The sequence below is a fragment of the Oxyura jamaicensis genome, chromosome 4 (assembly GCF_011077185.1).
Source record: "Oxyura jamaicensis isolate SHBP4307 breed ruddy duck chromosome 4, BPBGC_Ojam_1.0, whole genome shotgun sequence".
NCBI lineage: Eukaryota > Metazoa > Chordata > Aves > Anseriformes > Anatidae > Oxyura > Oxyura jamaicensis.
The window spans coordinates 29792993-29815810 of NC_048896.1; the positions used below are offsets into that span (position 1 = coordinate 29792993).

At 38.5% G+C, this 22818-nt stretch overlaps 1 protein-coding gene and 1 long non-coding RNA gene across 3 annotated transcripts in view; both read left to right on the top strand.

Moving 5' to 3' along the window:
• KLHL2 (kelch like family member 2) overlaps positions 1 to 22818 on the top strand; it is a 54173-nt gene that overhangs the window by 16334 nt on the left and 15021 nt on the right. For both annotated transcript variants that reach the window (XM_035325359.1, XM_035325360.1), the window contains one exon: positions 15412 to 15574. In XM_035325359.1, coding sequence (XP_035181250.1) covers positions 15412 to 15574 — 163 coding nt within the window. The remainder of the gene's footprint in view (positions 1 to 15411; positions 15575 to 22818) is intronic.
• LOC118166439 lies at positions 15583 to 18348 on the top strand. Its single transcript, XR_004750501.1, has 2 exons — positions 15583 to 16711; positions 17543 to 18348. It is a non-coding gene; the product is annotated as an uncharacterized LOC118166439 (long non-coding RNA).

Genomic DNA, 22818 nt, shown 5'->3' on the forward strand with positions numbered 1-22818 from the left:
CCCACATTTTTACATTTCCTCAATGGAGACCTAGAGCTTTCTGTCCATAAATAAGCTTTTTTTTTTTTTTTTTTTTTTTTTTTTTATGTGGTTTCAGGCAACTCCACTAATTCTTGAAAGTATTTTTCTTTTAAATTGAGGTTTATGTAACAGAGCTATTGAGTATCAAAAGACATTATTCGTTGGTGATCTTATTTCCTTGACACAGGTAGTATTGAAGCTTTAGGAGGAGATGAAATTCTTTATAGCATCATCTTACAGAGCTCTAAAAATAAACAGGCTTTTGGTCTTTCTGACTATCATGGCTGTGATGGCATTGCTACTAAATTCTGGAAATTCTTGCAATTTACAAAGTTGTAACCAAAGTCATTCAAGTTAAAATATTTTATAGAATACATGACTTCACGATTAAAACTGAATTATAAAATCACTTAATCCTGATGTGGATTGAAACCTCTCTTTATATAGTAATCCAGACTTTCATTTTTATTATTTTATGCCTGCAGAGTTCCGATAACATTAGGGGATAGCTTACATCGCACAGAGGCATTTAGATCCAAGCACATATGATGAGTTTCATTACAAAATCTATTAATAGAAACATTACATTTCAGTGGGCAAGAATTTAACCTTGGGCTTGACAGTATGCCTATTTAAATGTCTTGGTCATCTTGGAAGTGTACCAGTGGAGCACCACTGCATTTTGGTTTTATACGTATTTTAGATGTTATGCCTCAAGCAGCCCTCTGGTTATCTCTTTTGACCCATTCTGTTTGTATTTATGACAAAAGCTTTGAGGATTTTAATAATACGGGGGCAAAACTAATATGTGGCTTAGCTGGAGGAGAGACAGTGGCACAATTCTGGAGTTGGTATGTATTGTAACACAAGTTAGGCAGCAGTAAATGAGCTAATTTTTGCAGTGAAAAAATCCTACCATGCATTCTTCACTTGCTTGTATGTGGTTACGTTTCAAGAAAGTGCGTGTAGGAGGGAAGGGAAAGGAGAATGGTGATCTTTCTACAGGTGTATCTTATTACCAAAGAAAGCTTCATTAATTTGTGCTTTAAGTGAGTAAGCTCTGCATAAAAGAGCTGTGGTCTTATGCTGACTAAAATAAAGAGCAAACATCTTTGTGGGGAACCTTAATATTTTGTTCTATGTCAGTTTAAATGTGTACTGAATAGTATGTTTTGACTAGATTTTTTCCCCCATATCATATCTTTTGTGGCTTTAGCTATTATGTATGTGTAAAGAAGAAACTGCCTGGTTTCTGGTGCACAATATTAATTTATTATATGAACTGGATCTATTCTGCAGTATATATATTGTCACTCTCCTTTCTATGTTGTTTTTATTTTCCTAGGAGAGTAAAACTGGTGTGTTTGGTTTGGCTGAAGGTAGGCTTCAGAGCCACACACCATGCTGATAAACGTTTGATGCCCTGCTAAAACATTTCCTTTTTTTTTTCCCCCTTGGTGACACGATGGAAGGATGGATAGCACAGTGTGTACTTCGCAATAGGAAGGTATCGGGGCTTGCTGAATCTGGCAGCAAGGCTGCTGCACCTCCATGTCCCCAGGGTCCAGCCAGCAGGGAGGCTGAGCATGTCTTTTTGATACAGACATACTTCTATACAGCGTGGCCAACTGCATGAATGAATGCAGACAGAAATATTTGTCACTCACACACGCACGAGCAGCACCAAAATCTTCACCCACGGAGGACTCCGGCTTATGAAGGGAGAAGGTCTGCTAGTGGCACATACATATGTGTACACGTAAACATGTCCTACCCTCAGTGGCTGGCTTACACACTCAGTGTAGCTGTCCCTGGTGCATCCTGGCTCTCTAAGTGCAGGCACCTGGGCATACGGGCCTCAAGGCCTGCAGCCCTAGCCTTGGACACAACTATGCACATGTGTGTGTGCACAGTGGATCCCTCCAGTAATTGTGCTAAGATACATTTGCTGTCCAGTACCTAGCCCTGGATCCTTGCTTTCCCTACGTGTCCCACACAAGTGGTGGTCTCATTAGTTGTTTCCAAAACCACCTTAAGCCCTTCTTTCTCCTCAATTCTGTCTTCAGTTGGACTGTATTCCCCCAGCGTCCCCTGTACACGACAATGCAACAAACACTTCTTGCATTGTGGTGCTAGACCTAGAGAAGACCTTCCCACGTTCCATTTTGTGCAACAAGTGCTCCCCTCCTCCCCCAGTTCATAATTCCTGCTTCTTCGTTTATTGATAACATTCTTTAGTCTTCCCTCTCCTTGTTTCATTAGTTATGGATGACGGGCTGAAGTTCCAGGAGGGAGGGAGCAAAAGGAATTTGTAGAGGAGGCAACTACTGTTTCTGTACAGATATAGCATTGGTTAAGACAAATAAATGACAACAGGACCATGAGAACCAGGAAAAGCAGGTGTTACACTGATATGGCATCTGCTGTTCCCTCAGATATTCACGTTTTTACATCCCTGACCTTTCTTTCCGCTAGATACCTCTGCTATTTCTCTGTTCTCTAAGTGATGCTTTATTCACGTCTTGCTGGCATTCTCCAGCCAGTGAATCTTTTTATAACGTTTTCTTTTTCCTATTGTCTGGCTGAATGGGAGATTCCAGAACTTTGTTCATAAAGAAGATTGTATAGGTAGAAGGGGATGAGCCTTGGAAGAATGAAGAGAAATCTGGATGGAAATTTGAGCTGTCTTATCACAGTTTGTAGCTGCTAAAAAGAAACACGTAAGGGACAAACAGAACTGAGCTGTAGCACAAGAGATAAAGATGAATCTTAAATCTGAATCTTAATTCAGTTTTACAGGCTGAATCCCAGAATTTCCCTATCTTGAAGTCTTTGTTCCTTCAGAAGATGTTTTGAGGGTCAGGGAAGGGAAAAAAAAAAAAAAAAATTGTTTCTGCTTATTTGGAAAATAGATTTTTGGGCAGAGAAGATGGAGGAGGCTTGTAGCTTGGCTTTGTCAGAATGGTCTAAGTAGGATTCAAGGAATGAATCAGAAAGTCATGGAGGCGGAGGTGATGAGGTGAGACAGAAGTGGGGTTGAGACAGGAGTACATTATAGAGCAGATACTGATCTGTAATCCTGTGTTTGATAAGCATGTGATTCTGATTCCTGTGGGAGGTGAAGGGGAAGTCACTGAGGGATTTAAACAGGCATGTTTTATTTAAGTTATAAAAATAATAAAACACTTTTACTCAGCACTGCAGCTCTAAATAGAACAGCTGTTCATTTCCTGCATATTGTTTCTTTAATGAGTGATTTAGAAAGTGTGTAGGCTGCCAGGGCCATGCATGAGCAAGGTGCCAAGAACTAATTAAGGTAGAAAGTCCCAGTTATGCCAGTGGGCTGTGCAAGGTGCATGCTCTTACAGATCAATGATAGGTTGAGAGAATGGGTCAGAAGAAGAGGACTGAAGCAAATGAATAACAACATCAGATCACTAGGGCAAAAATAATTTTATAGACACCTAAATTTTTTTTTGCCATACCCATAAGGAAAAGAAACCTCTAAAGGGAGGTGGCTGAGATTGATAGAAATGTTATGTTTTCTAGCTGGCTATTCATTGCAGTTTCAGGTCACATTTTAGTAAATCAGTACAATGCCACTAGTGATCCCGAGTGTTAAAGAGACTACAAGGTTTTTTTTTTTTTTTTTTGATTAGCGTCAGGTAACGTGAAGGAAGTTCAAGCTGTGTGTGTTTTTGAATTCCAAGTTGTGCATAGCTCCTAAAAACCTCCAATGAGGTTTGAGTTCTTTGAGTGGTCCAGAAATAACTGCTTCAAAGGCTTCTGAAAGTCAAGTTAGTTGTAGTCCCTCCTAAATTGTCATGTGATGAGCAATAAATAGATCAAAAATCCCTAGGGAGCACAGGAGGAAATAGGAATAAATACTAGGTTTTCACTGTATCAGAATGGTTGTATTGTGTCTCAAGCTTCCACAGAAAGACAGATTTTTAAATTGTTTTTTAAGAGAAGCAAAAGATGCAGATGATAAACTGGTTTAAAGATTTTCCAAGACCAAAAAAACAGAAGATTTCACTTCTTTCTAGCTCAGCTAGATGTTGGGCTAGCATGATGGCAGACCAAATTAAATGTTGGAAAGTGTAAGGTAATGCATGAAAAGAGAAGTTTGAATTACTCCTATATGTTGCTGCGTTCTACATTGACAACTTTTCCCAGAATAGACCAGCATACCGTAGCCACTTCAGAAAAGCTGCTGCTCATTGTGAAATAGTGGCTTTAAAAAAGAGCGTACGGAGTGGTGTAGCAGCTTGTGTGCATCGTATAAATCAGTGTTCTCACCTGTAACGCTTTGCTGGATGGTCTGAAATATGACAGGAACAGCACATTAGGCTTAAAAAGCTGTGAAAGGCATGGAAAAGCTATCATGAGAGGGAGAGAATTCGGGCCTTTTTTTAGGGTGACTGTGAGATGACTAAAGGACGACTCAGTATTTTTCCTCCAAAATCTATTTGTTTCAAAGATCCCACTTTACCCTTTTTAATGGCAAAAGGATGAGTTATTTACTTACGCTGAAAGGCAACAGGTTTTTCTTTAGGGTACCTAGCGAGGAATGCACAAAAACATTTGTGTGTACGCGTGTTGTTGTTTTTTAACATGCTTAACATGTTATTACTTGGCATGCTTAAACAACGGGTGGTGAATGGATGGAGCCTGTTGCTGCAAAATGCATATGAGAGGAGCTGCTTAAGATGCAGAATGTGAGCAGTGTGCTTTTCTGGCTCTACTGGTCGGTTCGGAAATACGTACCTTACCTGTGGACCTCGGGTTACCATTTGATAGTGTTTCAAAGCAGGTGTTTTCACTCAGTGAAGTTTCCCCTTCGTAATTAGGTGAGAGCATAGCAGGTCTGCTTCTGGGTCGGGCTCACCTGCTCTACGCTCTTTCCTCCAAGGTTTCCTCTTTCATTTGTCCTCCGAAAGAAAAAGAGGAGAGAGGGAGGAAGGGATGGGGAGTGCTGACGGAAAGCAGCGTGGTGCTGTGAAGCTCCAGCCCTGTAAATACTGGGTTTAGCCACGTGTCAGGGAAGGGAGGGAGGACATAACAGGTTCTGTCTTGAGGCAGCTGCCAAACTCGCTTCCTGTGCAGCTGAGGCTGGGTGAGATCCCTGACTGCTTCTGGCGGAGGTGGACAAAAATAGTTACAAGGACAAATTTTTGCGATTTGTTCGTCTTTATCTTCTCTTCCTCCCCTCATCTTAAAAGAAGCCTGTGTGCCTGACACACCACCAAGAACTACAGTCATCACTGCAATCTCTTACTATGTTCTTACAAATTTGGAAAACCAGGCTCTTGTCCCGTTGAAGCCCTTATGTTTATTTTCCTGGAAGCACTGAATGCTGCCATTTTTTCTCAAGTAAAGTTTGGCTTTAACTAGAAATACTGGCTCTAAAATGTTCTAAAAGATGAGACGTATCCTTGTGCTGCAAGAACAAGCTATTCCTTATGTTTCAGGGAAATACTCTTTGTTGTTGCTGATTTACTTCAGGCTGTGGGGTTTTGTGCACCTTGCTCTGACGGTGGATGAAGATGGATGTTCCTAGATTACCAGGGATGAATGGACTGTTGTTTGGGTCTAATATATAGTTATCCCTGTATTTTCAGCATTAACATGATGTAAGGTTGGGCTTGGAACTGAATGAAAGTGCTCAGCTTCTGCACCAGAAAGATGTTAGTGTTCTAAAAATGTCTTAAAAAGTAGGGTGGGAAGAACATGCAAATGGAAGAGCATGCAGAAGGAAACTTGGAGAGTTCATATTTATATATATGTATGTATAATGTTTTCAAGCAGTTGACTTGGGAGGGATGCCGTGCTTTTTCTTTTTAAGATAGGAACTTTATCCATCATTTGGACATCCATTTAGCTGCAAAATTGTGAAGTTTTAGGTTAGCCTGAAAAACATTTCAGCTCTGTTTTATGGGCAGCTAGAATCAGGATTCTGTTATAACAAGTATTATAGCTTGTTGCTGTAAGTTTGCTGTGGCCCAAAAGAAGAAAGGTGAGGGGTGTTGCAGAGTGGAAGGGAAACAGATGTGATAACCAGGTAGGTCAGAATTAGTCAGGTCTGAGATCACAAGTTCTCTGATTCTTGAACCTGGTGCCTTCATTCTGCCCCTCTAACATGTGGTTGCCCTTTAACTAGGTATTAATGAATAAGACCTTCTGTATGTAAACTGTCTTCTTAGACAGAACAGCTTGTGCAACTTCTCTGCGTCTATGATCTTCAAAATCATCATGTTCCTAGGCTGTGTTAGGTTCTTCTTGGCCACATTGAATGAAAGCAGCTTCTTTCATCTCAGCTGTGACCTTTAGTATAGGCACCTGTGTATCTATTTCCAATGATGAAAATAAAACTACCTGCTGCAAAACTTGAAAGACAGTCCTGGACAACTTGAAGAGTGGAGGGCACTTGCTCATCCTTTAAAGTGTTCTATGCAAATGAAAGCATGCGTGCCCATTTACCTCCCTGCAAAATGCAAGGTGCTTATTATGAGTAAGTTAAACCAGTTACAGAAGAGAGTGCATGTTTGACCTCTCTCATTTGCACGTGTGTTCAACAGTGCCTTGCTACATGTAAGATGAAATCTGTAGAGGCAGGAATAAAGATTTTCTTGAAAATGTTTTGGTTTCTGGATATTAATCATGGTTTAAATCATGAAACATATGCATTAAACCTTCATATAAAAAAATAAAATATGTTTGCATGGGAGGCTAGAGATGTCATTTGCTTGGAGAATTCTGTCCCCTAAATACATGAATCCTACAAGCACAACATCCAGATTAAAGTGATGATGAATTTTGTCACTGAAACACTCCTTTTGAGAAGGTATTCCCCTGTGACATTTCTAGAAGATTATAAATACAGTCTGCTGTAAGAAACCAGATGATGAGTAAAAGGTGTTCTCAAAATATAAAAACATAACTAATGCTAAAAGTTCAGTGCAATCAAATATCTTTTGAATCTACTGAAAGGGCCATTTATTGCACATTAGATGTTATTCTTGTCTCAATTTTTGTACTAAAGATAAGCACCATGCACACAAAGTATTTTTACTTCGTGCTATTTCTGTTGCTCTTAGTTCCCTAGTTTTCTATTAATATAAAAATCAGTGGTATGGGTACATCTTCTGTACCAGAGAATGAGATGAGAGAAAGCAGAGGCTCATAATCTACTATCCCAGTTACACTGCTGTTTATTTCCAGAGCAGGCTTTTTAGGGTTTGGAAATGGTGTTTTGATTCCTCTTCCAAGGTTGCCAGCAAATGCTCAGTTATGGTAGGAGAACAAGCCTTGTGTGTTACAAATCAGTCTGCCTATAATGTAAAAAGAAAATGTGTGTAATTAGGGGATTTTTTTAATGTTTGTCATAGTGATCTTTTCTTTATAACCAAGCACAGTGTATCTCTCAGTGGGGTCTGAGGCTGAGGGTGGTCCAGTACTAAAGGTGTGAGATATTATGGTTAAGTCCTATAGATTAAGCACGCCAGCTAAAAGCATTGCTGATACAGCGATTCTTTATGTGGGTCAGCCTTTACAGGAAGATGGAAAACCACACAGGGTGAGTTACGGTGTCCTGCCTCCGCAATATTTTCAGCTTTTTTAATCCTTCAGCAGAGATCCTTTGTATATTATTTGACTAGCTAGCACTTCAGATCACAGAGAGTAAATTGTGCAGTTTCTGAATGGAAGTTTCTGAAGTATCAGCAGCAACTGGCTTTGTTCAGACACTAGTTAGACTTAGTTAAATTTCCTTGTCCCCAAGAAAATATGAAGACGTTTTAAATGCAACTCTATCATATTTTAAGTCCTGAATTACAACATGATGAACGATTCTGAGCTGTCATTTTAGATGACTTACTGTATATATACTTAAATGTCTAGGATTTTTTTCACTGAAAGAAAAATCTGAAATTCTAACTAAAAATATCTCAGGTTCAAGATTTTTTCATGGAACAATGTTGCTATCCTATTTTGAGAAACTTTAACAGAAGATGATATGAAAGACTAAGCTCATCACTGTTAACAAAAATAACCATCATATTGATCTCTTGTGTGGAGACTTAAGCCAAAATATGCTTTTACATGGTGGTTTGGGCACAGTTCTGATAAAGGCAATGCAGGAAAATCCTCAAGGCAAACATGACAGTATGGTTCTCCCTTGTAGATAATATGGGCAGCATTAATTATAGTACATTACTTGATCAAAGTGTCCCTTCTGTCACTTTGTTTGCTTTGTGAATCGTGTCTGCACTTTGTGACTCAGAACATCCTCCCAGATCCATACCCAAACTTCCACACCCCTCAAAAAACAAAACAAAAAAAGCCCTCCCCCACAAATGTTTTAAATAATAATTAGTATTTCATTCAGACTAATCTTCTAAAGTGGTTTCTCTTCTAAAGACAGTTTTGGAGCAAATCAGATACTTCCTATAAACTGCATGTGGTTGTAACCATCTTGGATGCTTCAGTACAGACAGTGACACTAGTTAAATGGCAGGTATGTAAAACAGTTACTTTTTCCTTACATTCCATTTTAATTAACACTACTTTCCAAGTCAGGAACTGCTTAGTATTTTTAGAGATCATGTCAGTCATTTAAAATACTCCATTATCTTCATTGTTTGCTTGTTTTCGACTGAAAGTGCTCTGCCAATAACGTAGCTAGTACTAAGGGAATGTGAAGGAACAGGATTGTATCTCAATTAAGAGTCTGATTCCTTCCTCAGATACTATAAAACTGCCACCCACACCTGTATTTTTAATTGGATTGGGCTCATTAAGATAAAGGATAAATTTGCACATCCAAGTCTTCACTGCACAATAGCCTATAAACTCAAAGACTCTGAAGATATATATTTATAAGATGCATGGCATTATGTTCTAAACTTGCAGCTCATGGACATTTTTAAATCCAATATAGCATCTGATTTGCGTGTATTTTAACACTGGAACAGTACATTTAACTTGCACATCTTGTCCTTGTAAAAATTCTAGCAGAGCTGAATTTCCTAAAATTGGAACTTCTGCATTTTATCCCACGGATGCAAGTGTTAAAATATTTGTATCTTTTAGTGGTTTTATGTGCACACTCATAAGCAGCATAATTTCAATGCAGCACAGAGTTATTTCACTAGAAATTTAACTAAATTAATTTGTTACAAACCACAGTTTTAATTATATTACAGATGCATTTAGATAGGAATAATAATGAAAAAAAGCTAATTTTGATGATCTCTGACAAAACTCTTAATTTCATTCTTCCTTGTGCCATGGCAATATAAACAGCAAGTTCAGGAATTTAGCTAGCTGAAATAGGTATTTAAACCCTAGAAATTGATGTTACATTTTACTGTATTTCCTCAAGATTTGTTTTATGACTAGTAGTAACATAACTGCTGCTCTTTGAAATTGATTTCATTTTAATGTCAGAACTGGAAATATGGAATATCTATATTTAGCAAGGATGTAACTCGCTGTCTTGAGTGCTTGTATGTTGCATTGTATTGTGATTGGATTCTCAGGCATTTGCTTTCCTAGGTTAGTCTCTTTCCTAATGTTACTGATGTGTTTTTTTCCTCTGCGTGTTACAAAAATATATATATATATTTTTCTGTTTAAACAGCACACTGTTCATTTCTCTTGTCGTAAGCTGCTTTGATTTTTATTGGCTTATTTGTGTGCAAAACAATGTTCGGAGAATTTTTTTGTTTATTCTATGAAAAAAATATGATCTTGTTCCCAAAACCTGCAATATGGTCTTTCGATGCATCATTGTCAGGTATCGATTTGAATTTAGGCAAGGATTCATGAAATACATCTCAAAGAAATTCCAGGAAATCTCAAAATAGTAAGATAAAAATATTGGTTTAAGCATCTTTGTATTGCAGGTCACACAACACGTCAGGAGAATCTGTTAGTGGAAAGATGAATGCAAAGATAAGAGCATGGGTTGAGTTTTTTTTTTTAAAAAAAAAGCCCAATTACTGTATCAAAATGATTTAAACCAGCAGAGAAAAAAGCTTTAATCAATTTAAATTTTACTTTGCATTGAACTTTGTTATTTTTAAAGCAGGTCCAGTTGAAGCAGATTGCAGAGGGACCTGCCCACTGTATTTTGAGTATCTCTAAGGATGGAGATTCTGCAGCTTGTTGGGGTGGCCTGTCCCGGAGCTTAATCACCCTCATGGTTTAACAAGCAAAAAGCCTAGCTCCTTTTCTCTAATCAGACTTTCCAAACTTTTCACTTGCACATGGCTTCCTGTGCAATTGCTGTGCAGCTTCAAGAACAGCCTGGCTCTGTTCTCTCGATCCTCCCATTAAATAGGTGCAGTCAGTAATAAGCTCTTCCCCTCCACCTTCTCTTTTATGGCTGAACAAATTCAGAGCCTCTCTTTGTAATACCACATGCTCCAGTCCCCTGACTGTCTTGGTGGCCCCTTCCCCAGTAAGCTAGTTTTTCTCCATTGTCACCTAGCAGGACAGATACTAAAAGGACCTGTTGTGTAAAGCAGTGCCAACTTGCGCTTGTTACTTTGGGAGCTAGAGGCTGCGTGAAGTGGAGAGTAGCACTGAATGTTGTGAAGTAGAAATGCTGTGAAGAGATGCTTGTAATAAGTCATCCAGCAGCTTTCAGGCAGGACAAATCCCCTTGTCTGGTGTGGAGGCACGCCAAGGCTGTCACAGCTCGGTACTCTCTGACCAGGATCTTCAAGGTAGTCCACGAGAGGAGGGTTAATTTAAGGCCTTTAAGATACTTGGTGCTGCATCATGCTACATCTTGATTTAGCAGACAGACAGCAGCATACTGAAATCAGAACAAAAGCACAATATAGCAACTGCAGTATACAGTTGGTTCCCTATACAAACGTGATTCCCGTTACTGGTCTCTGTAATGCTCATGCACAGCATGACGGGTTGCCCCGGTCACTAGGAAGGAATACATGGGTTAAAGCCAGCTCGAGCCCATTGCTTTCTTCAGAGGTCTTTTCTTTTGGTTATTCAGTTTTTATAATTCCAGTTGGACTGAGTTACATGTATACTTCCCCTGCTTTACTGTGCTGTCTAGTTGGGGAAGGCATTGCTCTGTACTAATTATCTCAAGGAAGGCTGTTTACATGACTTGATGACCTACCGGTACAGCTGTACTCTGAAAACAAAGGTTACCCCCACCTTGTGCTGAGATAAGTTCAGTTTGCTTCACAGCACTGGGCGGTCATTCCTTGCATTCTTTGCTGAACTCATTGCCCTTATCCATCTCCTCTGAGCCTTCTTCCGTGGCAGAGGTTTGTTGGCTAGTCACACAGGTCCTGCTGTATCTCCCAGACTGTTGTAGACATGTTCCTTCTGAATTGATAGGTCACAATAACTAGATGGGTGTCTGCCTGTAAGAGCTCCTCCTCACCTCAGAGCTCAATAGATGTGTATTTTGGTCACATGAGGTAAATATATCCAGCCACGAGGGTGAACTGGAAAAAGAGGAGGGAAAATTGCTGCAGGCAACATCAGTGTACTCCAGCCCTCATCAGAATCCTGGCAGGAATCTGAAGCACCACAAGAGAGGGCAGCAGCCTCAAAAACAGGTTGATGACCTAGATGAGTTACTTTGAAGTACTTGAATACTCCAGTGAAAATAGGGACCAAAGTTGAGGGCTTTAGGTGGATCTCTCCTGAATACACAGGTGACTGCGCAGTGCCTGGTCACAGTCCTTGGCATCTCAGTGGAATTGGAAAGGTGGTTGTTGTGCCAGGTACACATAGCTTTGGGAACGGGAATGTCTCTGCAGAAAGGAGAATCAGGAGGAGGTAATCAGGAAATAGTCGTCAGAGGCTTGTAAGGGTTAAGTAATATGCTCTAGGAAATCTAGCAGTCATTCCAAGGTTCATCGCTACTACTTTGACACAAAGAAGAGAATACATGATTTCTTATGTGCCATCTGTAATAATAATCTGTTCAGTTTTTCTGATTATAAAAACAACTACTGTGATGAGAATTTTCTTTTCATAGAATAAGCCATTGGAAAGGATTTTTTCCCGTTGCATTTCTTGCAGTACGAAGCAGTATGCATATTGAAGTATTTTTGACTTTTACAGGAAAGTTAGGGTACCCCCTACTGGCTATTTTTGGAAATAAAGCTGAGCTATAACCTACCACTTTAGAGTGAGCAACAGCTGAGTTTAATCCATCCTGCAATTTTAATATATTTTAGTAGGTTTTAAAGGAGTGTTCCCCCCCGCAGTAGCTTGGTAGCCTTAGCAGAGTGAATCTACCTGCAGTGCAGCTGTTTTAAATGCAGGTGGTTGTACAGGCTGAGGGGTTCAGTTGTACCAAAGGAAACAGCTAGATGTTATCACTGCTCTTGTTGCCTAGTAACTAAAGCTCAATGTATAATTTCAATGGGATAAATTTGATACATCCTGTCTGTCTTTCCCTTTTTACTAGTGGAATGCACATACATGTATTTAGACTAAAATATGTCATCATCTGATATCTAAAATGTATTCAAATCTATAACTTTACAAACTCAATTACTGTGATTTAAGAGCTGACTTAAGTTTCACATAATTAAGACAGATTTTCTAGTTCTTGTAGCATTTGTTTCCTGCTTTTATTAGTGAACAAGCTTTTCAGTGTAACTGTTTTTGCATAGAAATATTAAATTATTTTCTGCATAACATTGTCAAATTTAATCTTTCAATTTCTTTTACTTATTTGATTATTCTATATATTCTTCTACTAAATCTACTTACACAGTGAGGAATTTGTCAGAGCTATTTGCTCAACTATAATGATAACCTACTTAAAATTACCCGAGACTGTTTGGATTACTGAATTTTTTGTAAGCAGGTGTGAAATGTTTGATTCATTGAGACAGCTTGTGTAAATAAATACGTGTGTTAGATTCTTAGCCCTGATTTTTGATATATAATGTAATGTGTGACTTTTTTCTGACACTCGTTCCAATTCTTCATGCATATCTTCCCCGTTTATTTTGTTAGACTTATTTGATATTTTCAAGTACTATCTAAGACTTAAACTAGTCTTCAGTTCTTTTGCTTAGTAGCATAGAATATCGTGAGTTGGAAGGGACCCAGGAGAATCACTGAGTCCAACTCCTGACTCCACGTAGGACCAGCCAAAAAACCAGACCATATATCTGAGAACATTATCCAAATGCTTCTTGAACACCCAGCCACCCTCTGGGTGCAGAACCTTTCCCTAACCCCCAGCCTGACCCTCCCCTGTCCCAGCTCCATGCCGTTCCCTCGGGTCCTGTCGCTGTCCCCAGAGAGCAGAGCTCAGCGCCTGCCCCTCCGCTCCCCTCGTGAGGGAGCTGCAGGCCGCCATGAGGCCTCCCCTCAGCCTGCTCTGCTCTGGGCTGAGCAAACCCAGGGACCTCAGCCACTCCTCATGCATCTTCACCTCCAGACCCTTCACTGTCTTTGTAGCCCTCCTTTTGGCACTCTCTAACAGTTTTATATTCAATGTTGTGGAGCTCAGAACTGCACACAGTGCTTGAGGCCACACCAGCGCAGAGCAGAGTGGGACAATCCCTTCCCGCGACCGACTAGCAATGCCGTGCTTGATGTACCCCAGGATATGGTTGGTCCTCCTGGCTTCCAGGGCACACTGCGGGCTCATATTCAGCTTGCTATCAACCAAAACCCCCAGATCCCTGTCTGCAGGGCTGCTCTCCATCCTCTCGTCCCCCATTCTGTACTTATAGCCAGGGCTGTCCCTTCCCGGGTGCATAATCCAGCACTTGCTCTTGTTAAACTTCATTCTGTGGGTATTGCCCAAGCTCTCTTAATTTGTCCAGATCTCTCTGCAAGGCCTCACCACCCTCTGGTGGTGTATCAGTGCAGTCACATTTTTTTGCCTTAATTTGTTTCGTTAACAGTTGATACCTGAAGCAAACTTTATTAAAGATGTTCTTCCTTTTTGTAGCCTATATTGATATCCCCTGTTTTACACATTCAGTTGTAGCAGGTTATTGTTTCAAGTTAGGGATTAATACCTTGTGGAACAGAAAGATGGTTTTCAAGCAAGCTTCACGTATGGCAGGCTGAAGGGAGAGGAACAGCAAAAAAGATTAAAACAGATTTCAGTTTTGCAAGATTATCACATAGTCCTTGATGATGGCAAATAGTTGATTCTGCAGACAGTTACTAAAATTAAAACTTGTTCCCAAGAGCACTAATTTATATGTATATTCTGCCGCTTGCATTTAGTATGTGTTACACAGGTCTTTTTTTTACTTTACCCTGCTCTTCCAGCTCTCTTCCTGATCTTCCAGTTTTGTTCTTGCCTGACTCTTTTTAATTCTACCCAGGTAATTGTTTTTAAAAAAGTAATAGTTAACAAGAGTAGTGCAGCTGTTGTCTTTGGTGTATATTTTGCTGGCTTATTATTGAAGCAATCCTATGGTATATGCTTTCTCTGTGTGTAAGTAAAAATTTGCAAGACTTGTGTTAAAATCTCTCCTGTTTTCATCCACTGAAGATGCAAACTAACATTAATTTCATATTTGAATGTTCTAAAATAGAAATTGCATTAAAGTAACTGTCAAAGGCACTGAAAAGTATTGTGAAGAAGAAATCGTAGTTAGCAGTAGGGAATTTTACTTATAGTTCACCTAAATCTCATGTTTACATTTTACTGGTCAAATAAAATACATGTTATACTGTTCTTGAAATTCTTCCTTCCTTTTTTGCTTTTTTTGTGAAACCTGAAGGACAAATATGCCATTTACACTAGTTCTTTGCTGGTATGGACTTCTAATGAGCTATGAGATGTTTTATATGTTCAGGCTTTTAAATCCCTGAATTGTCATTCTTTCAAGAAGGTAATAGACTTCCTTGGAAACTGAATTGAGTCCTTGTTAGAATCAGTTGCATAAATATGCTTATTATTGATGCTAAATAAATAAATAATTTGGACAATGTCCAGTGCTTGCATGCAAACAAGTATACTATCGTGGTCTAGAAAACTTTGATTTTAAGGAACTTTTGATTTTAAGAAAGTGAAGAATGTTGAAGGGTTGAAGGTGAGATGCAATTGTGGAGTGTTGGGAAGAGTAACTATGGAACTTGTGAATAAATGCTGTGGAGAGTTTACATGATGTGTGAGAATTGTAATCTACGGAATGATTTCCTGGTGAACCTGGTGACAGAGATGTCAAGATTTTAAATCTTAAATGGCATTTGCAGAGACGTCAATAATTTTGATGTTGGGTTTTAAGTTCTTGAGTCTTGTGGTTCTGAAATTTTCCTCTCTTTCTTTTATTTATTTACTTATTTTTATTAATGTTGACCAGTACTCTTGTATCAGGTCAGAACTGAACTGGGATATTAAACGCCTATTGCTTCTTTCAGGTACTGCTCCCAGCAGCTGGTCTCTTGCAACTGCAGGATGTGAAAAGGACTTGCTGTGAATTTTTGGAATCCCAGCTTCATCCTGTCAACTGCTTGGGAATTCGTGCTTTTGCTGATATGCATGCATGCACAGATCTCTTGAACAAGGCCAACACATATGCAGGCAAGTTATCATTGTCATAGAAGTTAGCTTGATATCCGTGTGTGGGGGTTACACGCACGTGTGGATTCCATACCAATCCACCCACACCTGCCCAAAGGAAACTGAATTTTATCCAGGTATGCATCTTTTGAAGAATGCATTTGATATGAGTGTCTGTCACAGAAGGAAAGACGCTGGGCTATAGTAGCTGCACACAGGAGCTGTATTTTCACAGCCTATCAGGACCATGCAATTTGTAATTCAGAAATAATCCAGCTTGTTTAAATTTTTTCACCATAGTTTAGGGGAGAAAGCAGGAAAGAAGAATTAGAATTCTGGCACTAGAGAAACAATTGCCAATAACCAAAGTTCCATCTATGATTTTCAGGACTGTTGGAAGAACATGGGGGAAGAAAGAAGATGAGGGCATGGGGGGAGGCTATCTGTAGCACCTGTACTGTATTGGCTAAGTAGACGCTGGCAAGAAACATATCATATGAATATTGCGTCTTAAATCATTTGTCTTCTGAGAATCCTACTTATCTAGCCCAAAACTTTAAATTCCCTACTATAAAGGGTACCTGTAATCTTGTTCTTCTGTCTTGATACAAAGTGGATAGAGGTGTGTCTTCTAAGTAACAATATAGCTCAACCAACAAATTGTTTTATTAGTCTAGCTTCTACTTGCCTTTGAATAACACTTGTCATTGTTTCTCATTCTTTGCTGAAAAACATTCATAGAATTCTTAATTTTATTACTAAAAGTACATTGCCATTGTCATCTTAAAGGCTGTTTGTCATATCTGTTAGAGGACTAGCTCATGTCAAGTCTTCACGTCTTCAGAATTAAGTTCTCGTTTTGCTTGCCCTTGTTAATAAAAAAGCAATTCTGATTCCTTGGTGAACTAACAGAAGTGTTGTTGCAGGGATAAGGGAGAATAATTATTCCCTTTTTCTTGATGCTGATGAGGCTTCAGGTAGAAAAATGCTGAACCAACCTTTAAGACAGATGCAAACAAGCTGAAGTGAATCTGAGGAAGTCTAACGAGAACATATTAAGAAAACAGACTGACCTATGACAGAGGCTGTGAGAGAAAAGGGTCCGTTCAGTCAAGAAACTAAAAGGCTAGGAGTGTGAGAAGGAACACAAATCTTCCTGTACGTAAAAAGAGATGAGAATGAGTAAGCTTAATTTGTGAGGTATTTTTAAAGTAGTTTCATGCATTTAAGAAAAATCTTACTGTAAAAGTAACACTGGCAAGCTGTCTATGGAAGTTAGAAGTTAGAACTGGTTAGACTAACATCAGATTTAGATTGATCTAGATCACACCTGTGTGCAAGTCTAGATGATTTGAAGTGCTTTGTAGCTTGCATTTCTATAACTCTGTGAAGGCTAACATCCCTTTTTCCCCCTCTTTACTTTCCAAATACATTTTCTGCTGTTGGAAAGTTGATGATACAGGGAAAGTATTGCCAAATCAGTAATTGTTAACATAATCTAATAGACCTGGATTCCCTTGTTTAACTGCTTTTGACACTGGTAAAGGTTGCATAATGTAGATTACTAAAAAAAAACAAAACACAAATAAACAAATCCTTAAAGCCATTGTGTAAGCTTTGCACAAAGCAGTGAATTTGTAGCATAACACTGTAACTAAAACTAATGCTTCAATTTGTTCAAGTAGCATTGTTGAATGCCTTGGGGTCTTGATGTTTAAGTAAAGACTGAAGACATTACACTGAAGAATTATTTTTTAATGGAAGCTTTTTATGGTGAACAAAAAACCCCACCCTTTTATAGGGATTAAACTTAGTAGCTAGCAAAGCAGTACATTTTGATTAGAGCAACAGGAGTGAATATTCAAAGAATAGGACTAATTTGTTTTAGAATATGCTGCTAATTCAGAAATCATGGATTGTCAGAGGTTGAGAGTTGTTCTCAGGTATGCCTCTATCTGTCCAGTCACAGATCTTTTCCTGTCTTTTCAGTGTCTCTTGGATGTTTCATTCCTACTTCAGGTTCAGCAAAATTGAATTGCTTTTCATCTAAATATCTTTCCCTTCCCCCTGTCTTCCACTCACTGGTGACTTCAGTGTTCTCCTAGTCATTCAGGTTTGTGCACTTAACAACTTTAACTCTCCCCTGCCATTTTCTTTCAACTACTGTGTTACTTACTCCCTTTATTTTGTTTCTTCCCTCCCCACCAAATCTGTGCTATGTCAAATTTCTCATTTGTTGCAATGTAAATCTACCTCTGCCTCAACTTCCTCTCTGTCTGCTAAGGTAATTGTATTACTTTTGCAGTATTCCTAACCCCACCCCTCTGGAAAAATTTCGAACCTCTCACCCTTGGCTTTTCCAATTCAGCAGAATTACCCCCACTTGTACCTCTCTCGTATTTCTTTCCTACTTCTTTTGTGCTTGGAACTAACCTTTCTCTTTCCTCCGTATCTCCTTCTATTTCTGTTGGATTCCTCCAGAAAGTACTTTCCTCATATATGTTTCCTTTTTTATTGTCGTATTCCTGGAGTCCTGCTGGCCCATACCATGAGCTGCCAGCTCCACTCCTACTGTGTTTTTGCAGTATCTGCGTGGTGAATTTTAAAGCAATGCACATTCTGTTCTTACTCTTAAGATAATATACTGTGCATGGTTAGGGTGTGAGATTCCTCATTGCCTGGCACTTTCTGCCCTGCCTTTGTTAATCCCTAGCAGTCTGTCAGACTTAGTATGAGAGTGGTACAGAAAAGAGAAGGAAAAAAATAAACAAATTATTCTGATAATGCTGCAGGGAGGGAAAAAAAAAAAAGACTGTTGCTTTTCATAGCTTTTCTGAAATATACAATGACAAATTAACATAATTAACAACTTAGTGCAGAGATAAAAATGACAATTTTCCTTGAATAGAGCACTAAGTGCTTAATTCAGATGTCCAGGTCCAAATAATAGCCTTTTTTATTGTCATGAGTAATTTTAGACCTCATAAATAGAAAGATTTTGATGAATGTTTTCAATTGCCTTAATTTCAAGAAAATCTGTTTTCCAATATAGATTTTTTTCCCTCACTTTCAGAAGATTATAGTTTGCCTATCAAGAATGGATATTTAAGGAAAAAACAAATGCAGTAAACTCATATGATTAGGTGTCCATTGAGAGAATTCTTGGTTGCTGTTATAAGTGTGAAACTGAGGAATACAAATCAGCCACGCTCGGTAATATTGCATTATTTTAACTCAGTCAAATTGTATTAAAACTATTTATATATCATTTAAAAATAAAAAAGAACCCCAAAACTCAATTCGAGAGCTATTCAGGTTGCTATTGAAAGGACTAAATTTTGTGATGCATGTCTTAGGGGAGAAGTTCTAGTGTGGATGCAACTCAGTACTTTCTGCGAGAACTGTATTTTAAACTGTTATGCAAAAGGCTTTAATTAAATATTTTCTGCCTTTGAGTAACACCATATCAACTCCAAAAGGCTGTCATATTTTTGATCTTTTATGCAATAGGAATCCAGGATTACATTTATTAGCTGAAGTTTAGGTAGTTAATGTTTTAGGGAATGCATTTTCATATAACAGTGGGTTAATTTTTAATTTTATTTTTTTTCCAACTTCTACATCAACTATGCCTTAACAAATGCTGAACTGCTTCACTTTTAAACTATCTTTGTTCCATTTAGTAGTTAATATTTATATAGATTACCGCCTAGAAATATAAAAACAAAGACATTGGCAAGACCCTGAGTGCAGTATTTGTTGAATGTGTTTGAGAGTATGGGAATTATGTACAACTTGTAACCCTCAGTTATCAACAAACAATTTTATCCCTTTTTAGGTTAATGTTTTCCCTCTTGAATTCTCAAGCATCTAAATGCCACCATAACCATCATACCATCTTTTTTTTTTTTTCTCCTCTGTTCTTGAGCAACTCTTTTTCAAGGCTCTTTCTCACAACTTAAAGATTTTTGTATTTTATTTTTTTCTCGGAAGTCTGAGCCAAAGATAAGTGGCTGTGCCATTTCAGAATCAGACCTTGTGTCACAGACAGCTGAACTCCTGTGAGCCTACATTTTAGGATTACAGGTTACAGAAGCTAGGATGTGTACAGAAGAGAGGACTATTTGATTGAAAGAACAGTGAAAATAGAGAAAATGAAAAGCACCTGGCTCTTTGACTTCTTCCACTCTGTTTTACTTGCTATTTTATATTTAGGAAAAAGAGGCAGTGAGACGCTGCTGATAGACAATGATGGCATAAAAACAAATTGATGCAAACATAGATAAGAAGTTATTGCGACTCTGGAACTTCCTTCCAGTGGGAGTGAAAACCCAACTTCCATTAAAATTGGAGCTTCATAATCTTGTGATGGGGCTGGTCCTCCTGTAGCAGACTATTGGATTTCTATAATTTAGGGAAGCCATTTATATGTATCTGATGCCTATTGAGAAAGCTGAAAATAGTACACACTTGATGCCAATTTCTTGGAGTTGACTTCTATTACAATTAAACTTTGAAGAAAGAAAACTACAAGAGAATAGAGTTAAAAGGGCTATGGCATCTTGGACTGGAGTCAATCTCAATGTCTTTTCAAGCGATTTTTAACAAGAGAGAGAGGAAATGTAGTTCTCTCTACATGACTCTCTCGGTCATACCAGGCTTAGGGATAAAACTGGAAAGGCTAATGGGACAGCCCTGCAAGCCAGCTGGTATTCTGAAGCTGAAGAAATGCTTATTGTCATCTTAGATGCTAAAAATATTTCTGTTCTGTTACCTTTTTTGTAATGTTTCATTATTATGCTTTTAGCTAGAAGAGGTCTTCTGTGATCTTGTGAAAAGATAAAGTGGATTTTCAGTAATCCTATGAATGTATTCCACTTATCTGGCAAAGTTCTACAAATGTGGTCTGTAGCACCACAGCACTAGAGCTCTCATGCAGAGTTTAGCTTTTGAAATGCATCTTTGTTGCAAGTGAAGATGATAAATGTAATTTCACTAATTGCATAATTGCACTGGATTTGGAAAGGTTGGGTTCTCTGTGGAAGAAGTGTCTCTTGGTGATCAACGCTACTTGGCTTTTAGCATTATGCTGAGAGGTCACGGAAACCTCTGTTAGGGAACTTAGCACCAGCGCAGATTGCTATATTATACTTAACTGTGGGACGCTGCATCTTGTGTTCTTATGCTCTGGCTAAAACTTTGAGCCCTGACTGGATTTGGGAAGGGTGTGCGCCTTCTGCAGACTATTCTGGTGTGCATTTGTACTCATGAGATTTAAAGGACATATTTAGCAGAATCTTTCTTACAATTCTATTCTGAGTAGCAACGTCTGTTGCTATGCTTCTGTTACCTTGGCTGCCATGAATTTCATGGTGTTCTAAAAGGCAGTTATTTAGGCATAAAATTGACAAGGAAATCAGATTTTTAAAAATTGGCTTCTGCAGCGCTTAGCTTCTTCCAGTTAAGTTGGCAGAGCTTTTGTCTATCCCTCTGCTATAGGGCTGGTTATAAGGTACTCTTGACCACTGCCTTACGTTGTGCTGTTAGCAAAGACCTTTTGTCCCAAGCCAAAAATGTGACATTGGGAATTGAAGCAATAACTAAAAAATAATAATAAAAAAAAAAAGTTTAAAAACTAATTCTTGCTAGCTATTTGTTTCATTCCCTTGAGGAATTATCATTGTCCTTGTAAGTGAGCATAAGGCTCAGCTCCGAGTTGATGCTTTGCATTTCTGTGGAAAAAAAAAAGAAAAAAAAAAAAAGCTTCCAGCTGTTTTTGTAGAGCTAGCACATCAGAAAAAAATGCAAGTACTCTATTTAGTTTATTAATAAATAAATTAATCTATTTTGTGGAGTAGAAGCAGTTGGCCTAAAACACAGCAGATGCTTATGAGAAATGAGATATTTGTTTGTGATCTTTTGTTTTACAAACTAATAGACACCGAATTACTGTCATACAGAGATCTAGGAAATGTGAGGGTTGTTGTCCTCTAGCTGCAGCCTATGGCGCTGTTAAGTTCTGGCCACATTTTTCATGTGTGTTAGTGCAGCTTTGGGAAGATCTTTGGAAGAAGATTTCTGAAAGTGAACAAAATATTGAAAAGTTTTCTGTAAATGAGTATTAAGTGTCATCAACTGCTGGAACACATCAAAAAGATGTTAGTAAATGGCTGAAGCCCATTGCTGATGGAAAATAAATGGAGCCGTTTTCAACGCAGAGTGAGACAAACATTGAGAAAGGCCATTCTCATAAAACAAAGTAGAAGATGGGTTACAGGCTTTTATTTTTTAGCACCAAGATTCCCTGAAAGGTTTTTCATCTGAGGGAACTTAATAGAGACTTTGGCATCTCTATTTGTTTATTCCACTTAGTAAAGGCAGTTAAGGTAAGGTTTGTCTGTAGCTATCTAAGTGAATGAAGTAGTGTTTGTGAGTTAATCCACAAATGCTTGTATCATGAAATGTCCTGTGCAAATTCAGATAGAGCATTCTTTCCTATGGAATTGAGAAATGCAAAGGCAGTGACCATATCTGTAGTACTACCAAGACCACATACGTTTTGGACAGAAGAGGTAGGTCAAGCACTTACTGCTGCTGTGTCTATGTAGAATACACATCTCCAGGCTCCTGATGGAAAATAACAAAAAGTGGTACTTTTATAGCTCCTTTTATCTTCATTTGCTCTGCAAGGTATCTTCATTTATTGCATTTCCAAACAGTTTGTTACTAGCTCCTTTCATGTTTTTTAAGAACTTCCTTTATGTCCTTTTAGTATGTCCCTGAAGCTGAAGTCCCATCCTAGTGGTACAGGGCAGATGAGGACAGATCGTCAGCTATCCAGATACAAACTGTCTCTGCCAGTTGCAAAAATGTGAAAATCTGGTTTTCATATGCTATTGGAACAGATATTTTAGAAGCTTCCTAAAATGGAAGGGATTTTTTTTTTAAGGCAGATTTAAGTTTTGAGGATAAAAATTAGAAGTGTACTTGCTCAGAAAGTGGGAATTTGGAAGCCAAGACCCTGCAGCTCCTAAGACAGCTTGTTACCAGGCTGCCTGATTCTCAAGCCAGCTGGCTTCAATATCTGGGTAAAGTGGCAAGAAGTCAGGCAGGATTCCAGCACGAATTTGTCAAAGCTGCACGCTGTGTGGAAAATTCTTGTTTTTTGGGAAAAAAAAAAAAGTAGGTATTTTTCTCTTATGAAAAGTTCCAGCCAGATAGTTCTGTCTGCTTATCTAGGGGATGTTCATGAAGTAGTACATTGC